Source organism: Scyliorhinus canicula, chromosome 2 (assembly GCF_902713615.1).
Source record: "Scyliorhinus canicula chromosome 2, sScyCan1.1, whole genome shotgun sequence".
NCBI lineage: Eukaryota > Metazoa > Chordata > Chondrichthyes > Carcharhiniformes > Scyliorhinidae > Scyliorhinus > Scyliorhinus canicula.
Window position 1 is genome coordinate 120,230,691 of NC_052147.1, and position 6,000 is coordinate 120,236,690.

General features: G+C 45.8%; 1 protein-coding gene across 1 annotated transcript in view; it reads right to left on the bottom strand.

Moving 5' to 3' along the window:
* Nucleotides 1-5,286, bottom strand: part of fam98b (family with sequence similarity 98 member B) — a 30,430-nt gene extending 25,144 nt beyond the window's left edge. Inside the window, exons 1-2 of the mRNA XM_038785833.1 lie at nt 5,013-5,286; nt 332-480 (exon numbers count right to left, since the gene is read on the bottom strand). Coding sequence (XP_038641761.1) covers nt 332-480; nt 5,013-5,050 — 187 coding nt within the window. The 5' untranslated portion in view covers nt 5,051-5,286. The remainder of the gene's footprint in view (nt 1-331; nt 481-5,012) is intronic.
* Between the last annotated feature and the right edge of the window lie 714 nt (nt 5,287-6,000).

Sequence of the window (6,000 nt, forward strand, 5' to 3'; positions counted from 1 at the left end):
ACAAGCATAATTTCTAGGATTTTAAAAAATTGAGCACGATATAATTTGGCTAATTATTAATTGAACTTCCCAATGATAAATTATCAGGATAATTAAATCACTATGATATGATACAGGTTCTTACCTATGAATTCACATATAACAAGATGCTATTATTTTCTAATCAGCGGGAACATCTGGAGGCAAACTTCAAGCTAAACATTTCTCAGAAAACCAGTCAGGGCCATGGAACAAGCATATCTGGTCTCATGATAATTTTCTTTCCCAGAGGAGTTGAGCAAGAGCAAGCAGTATTTAAACAATAGAAGTTCTGAGAATAGACTGCACTTACTGGCAGTTGCATTTATACTTTCTTCCAAATTACACAACGTTTTAATCTGTGTTGATAACCACGCACAGAGTTTAGTAAATTCTAAAGAGGATGGCCCAGTCTCAACAGCTTTCAAGAGTGCTTCTTCTTCTAACAAGGGTCCACTGTACCTGTAGCAAAAGAAAATGGAGATTCACTTAATTACTAATACAGGTAGAATGCTAATATCAAAACGTGGGTTGAAATGGTCAAATGGAAAAAAATAATATAGCAGGAATGATCGCAACTGTAGGGAAACACTAGCCGACAAGAAGGAAACTAGTAAAACAACATGTGTTCTTCAAAATTCAGAAGACAAAAAAAAATGGACAATAGGAACACAGGCATTCTCAGGCAACATTCACAATATTTGCAAACCCTACTGATGTAAAGGCCATGATCAATAGAAATAACAGAAGATGGAAAACATTACAGATTCAAATTTCGAGTTTAGTTACCAACAAAAAAAAAATTCACAGGATGTGGGCTTCGCTGACCAGGCCAGCATTAACTGTCCATCCGGTAAAGATGATGGTGAACTGCCCTCTTAAACTGCTGCAGTCCATGTAGTGCATGTACACCCACAGTTCAGTTTGGGAGGGAGTTCCAGGGTTTTGACCCAATGACAGCGAAGGAACAGCGATGCAGTGCCAAGTCAGGATGGTGACTGGTTTGAAGGGGAGCCTGCAGGTGGTAGTATTCCAATGTGTCTGCTGTCCATACCCTTGAGATGGCAGTGGTCATGGGCATAGAAGATTAGGTCTAAGGAGTCGTGGTGAGTTGCTGCAGTGTATCAGTTCGTGAATGTTTGTGGAAGGGGTGCCAATCAAGCAGGCTGCTGTGTCCTGAATGGTGTCAAGCTTCATTTATTGGAGCTGCATTCACCCAGGAAAGTGGAGAGTATTCCATTACACTCCTGATTTGTCTCTTGTCAATGATTGACAGGCTTTGGGCAGTCAGGAGGCGAGTTACTCGCTGCAGAAATCCCAGCTTCTGATATACTCTTGTAGCCACAGTATTTTAGTGACTAGTCGAGTTACCATTCTGATCAATGGTAACCCTCAGGATATTGATAGTGGGAGATTCAACAATTGTTATGCTATTATATGGCATGAGGAAATGGTTAAATTCTCTTGTTGGAGATTGTCATTTATTCGCACTTGTGCAGCTCGAATGTTGCTCATCATTTGTCAACCCAAGCCTGGATATTGTCCAGGTCTTGCTGCATTTGGACGTGGTCTGCTTCAGTATCGGAGGAGATACAAATGGTGACCATTGTGCAATCATCAGCGAAGGTTCCGCCTTCTAACCTCATGATGGAAGGAAGGTCATGGACGGTTGAACCAAGGGCAATACCCTTAGGAACTCCTGTAGTGATGCCCTGCAGCCGAGATGATTGACCTCCAACAACCACAGCGACTTCCTTTGTGCTCGATAAGACGCCATACAGTGGAGGATATCCCCCGATTCTCATGGACTCCACTTTTGCTCGGACTACTTGATGCTTGACACTCGGCCAAGCGCTGTCTTGATGTCAAGGACAGTCATTCACTTCTTGAATTCAGCTCTTTCGTTCATGCTTGAAGCAAGGCTGCATTTGGATAGGGGCTGACTGTCCCTGGCGCAACCCAAACTTGGGTACTTGAACGCTCCTCTGGTATGAGGATCACAACTAAATGCATTGTTAAAATTCAAATGAAAGGGAAAGCGAATGGAAAATTGTCAACATAAAACACATCACTTAACTGTAGGCATTTTAGCTTATTTTCCCAAAAGTGTAATCTTTAGAAAATAAAATGTATTCTCACAACTGTGGTAAAAAAATGAATCTATGACTCTGGATGACTCATCCAGTAACATAGCGACTCTGGTACCATGTTCCATAACTCAGGACAAGGGATGAGCAAGAAAGAGCAGGATCTGTTGACGGGGGGTTGGGACAGGGTGGGGCAAGATTTGAGTCACAGAATTGTTGCAGCACAGAAGGAGGACATTCAGCCATTGCATTGGCACTGGCACTCCGAATGAGCCATTCACGAGGTGCGATTCTCCCCGTGATCCTGTGTCTTTGTCAGCTAACAATCTAATTCCCTTCAGAATGCATTGATTGAAGCTGCCTGCACTAGCCTCCCAGGCAGCATATTTCAGACCTTCACCGCTCACTGCGTGAAAAAGCTTCTCTGTGCTTGTCGCTTCAGCTTCTTTTGCCGATGACTTTAGACTGATGTGCCCTCCGGCTCGGTCCTTTCAAAAGTGGGAACGGCTTCTCCCCATCTGTCCTGTCCAGGTCTTATAATTTAAAAAAAAACCATTTAGAGTACTCAATTCATTTTTTCCAATTAAGGGGCAATTTAGCATGGCCAATCCACCTACCCTGCACATCTTTTAGGTTGTGGGGCAAAACCCACGCAAACACGGGGAGAATGTGCAAACTCCACACGGACCCAGAGCCGGGATCGAACCTGGGACCTTGGCGCAGTGAGGCAGCGCCACCGTGTTACCCTATAGTTTTAAACATCTCTATGAAGTCTCCTCTCAGCCTGTTGTGCTTTGTTGAAGATGAATTTGAATAATCTTTATTGTCACAAGTAGGCTTACATTAACACTGCAATGAGGTTACTGTGAAAAGCCCCTAGTCGTCACATTCCGGCGCCTGTTCGGGTACACTGGGGGAGAATTCAGAATGTCCAAATTACCTAACAGCACATCTTTCAGGTTTTGTGGGAGGAAACCATAGCACCCGGAGGAAACCCACCCAGACACAGGGTGAACATGCAGACTCCAGACTGTGGCCCAAGCCGGGAATCAAACCTGGGACCCAGGAGCTGTGAATCAACAGTGCTAACCACTGTGCTGCCCCCAAGGGGGATGGAGTGGGGTAGTATAGGGAGATGGGGAATGGAGGAATAGGGGAGACGTATGGGATATTGATGGAAGACGTATGGGATATTGATGGAGGGCTGGGGAGATGTTTGGGAGAGGGCTGGGGAGATGTTTGGGAGAGGGCTGGGGAGATGTTTGGGAGAGGGCTGGGGAGATGTTTGGGAGAGGGCTGGGGAGATGTTTGAGAGAGGGCTGGGGAGATGTTTGAGAGAGGGCTGGGGAGATGTTTGAGAGAGGGCTGGGGAGATGTTTGAGAGAGGGCTGGGGAGATGTTTGAGAGAGGGCTGGGGAGATGTTTGGGAGAGAGCTGGGGAGATGTTTGGGAGAGGGCTGGGGAGATGTTTGGGAGAGGGCTGGGGAGATAAGGTTCCCCACGGTAGGCTATTGCAGAGAATACGGAAGTATGGGATTGAAGGTGATTTAGCGGTTTGGATCAGTAATTGGCTAGCTGAAGAAGACAGAGGGTGGTGGTTGATGGCAAACGTTCATCCTGAAGTTCAGTTACTAGTGGTGTACCGCAAGGATCTGTTTTGGGGCCACTGCTGTTTGTCATTTTTATAAATGACCTGGAAGAGGGTGTAGAAGGATGGGTTAGTAAATTTGCAGATGACACAAAGGTCGGTGGAGTTGTGGATAGTGCTGAAGGATGTTATAGGTTACAGAGGGACATAGATAAGCTGCAGAGCTGGGCCGAGAGGAGGCAGATGGAATTTAATGCGGAAAAATGGGAGGTGGTTCACTTTGGAAGGAGTAACAGGAATGCAGAGTACTGGGCTAATGGCAAGATTCATGGTAGTGTAGATGAACAGAGAGATCTCGACATCCAGGTACATAAATCCCCGAAAGTTGCCACCCAGGTTAATAGGGCTGTTAAGAAGGCATATGGTGTGCTAGCCTTTATCAGTAGGGGGATTGAGTTTCGGAGCCACGAGGTCATGCTGCAGCTGTACAAAACTCTGGTGCGGCCGCACCTGGAGTACTGCGTGCAGTTCTGGTCACCACATTATAGGAAGGATGTGGAAGCTTTGGAAAGGGTTCAGAGGAGATTTACTAGGATGTTGCCTGGTATGGAGGGAAGGTCTTACGAGGAAAGGCTCAGGGACTTGAGGTTGTTTTCATTAGAGAGGAGAAGACTGAGAGGTGACTTAATAGAAACATATAAGATAGTCAGAGGGTTAGATAGGGTGGACAGTGAGAGTCTTTTTCCTCGGATGGTGATGACCAACACGAGGGGACATAGCTTTAAATTGAGGGGTGGTAGATATAGGACAGATGTCAGAGGCAGTTTCTTTACTCAGAGAGTAGTAGGGGTGTGGAACACCCTGCCTGCAACAGTAATAGACTTGCCAAATTTAAGGGCATTTAAGTGGTCACTGGATAGACATATGGATGAAAATGGAATAGTGTAGGTCAGATAGGCTTCAGATGGTTTCAGGGGTCGGCGCAACATCGAGGGCCGAAGGGCCCGTACTGCGCTGTAATGTTCTATGTTTGGGAGAGGGCTGGGGAGATGTTTGGGAGAGGGCTGGGGAGACGTATTGGATAGAGATGGAGGGATGAAATATGAATGGGGTGATGGGATAGGGTTGGAGTGATGGGAGGGGAGGGACGGGGAGGCGGGTCAGTTTCACCGTGGCCTAGTATGTGTTGGAAACTCCATTCGTTCCCGAGGGGCTTTCACCGCCACTTTGTTCGCAGAAATCTCCACAAGATATTAAACCCCAGCACATCGGGTGTGGGGAGGTTATTTTGCGAGTGAAACAAGTTTAAAACCGCTCACCCCAAGGTTTCCAGCATGTCTAGGACATCCCCCTCCATGACACTGGTCCAGGCTGGGCGCCCACAGCAAGCGAGCCCGAGGCCTAAGGTAGAAAACTCAGTGAGACACCGGGCACAGCGCCCACCTGCTCCCTTTTCCTTTTCTCTCTCTCGGTGATTTTACCCAAACCGCTCTTTTCAAATCGCCTCCCGCTCCTTTTGTTCCAAGAGAAAAGAGACAAGAAGAGCCCCCATCAGCTTCAACCTCCTCGTCAAAGAATTCCGTCCGACCTCCACCAACAGCGCCTTTCTGGCGGCAGGGCGCAGCTGCTGTATGTGTATAAAGTGCAACGACTGAGCGCTTTAGATCTATTTATATTTAATCTATATTTAATCTGGTGATGTTATATAGTGCGAGGACTCCAGATCAATTTATATTTAATGTATGGCCTTTATAGATTGCAACTACTCTTTATATCAACTTATATTATGGTTTTTTTAAAGTGCAATTACACTTTTGTTCAACTTATATTTAATGTGGTGCCTTTATATAGTGCAACTACGTCAGATCAATTTATATTTTAAAAGGCCCTTTATAAATTGCAGTTACACTTTGGATCAAGTGAGATAAACTGAAGCATTTTGGTAAGAAGAACATGGACAGACAATATGAAAAAGGGGTAAAATACAGCAGAGGAACCCCAGTGTATATGTGTAAAGATCATTGAAGGTGGCAGAATAGATGGAGAGAGCAATTAATAATAATATAGAATCATAAAATTTACAGTTCAGAAGGAGGCCATTCAGCCCATCAAGTCTGCACCGGCCCTTGGATAGAGCGCCCTCCACCCTATCCCTGTAACCAAACCAAATTTTTTTGCACACTAAAGTCAATTTAACATTCCCAATCCACCAAACCTGCACATCTTTGGACTGTGGGAGGAAACCAGAGCACCCGGAGGAAACCCACGCAGGCACGGAGGGAATGTGCAGACTCCACACAGACAGTG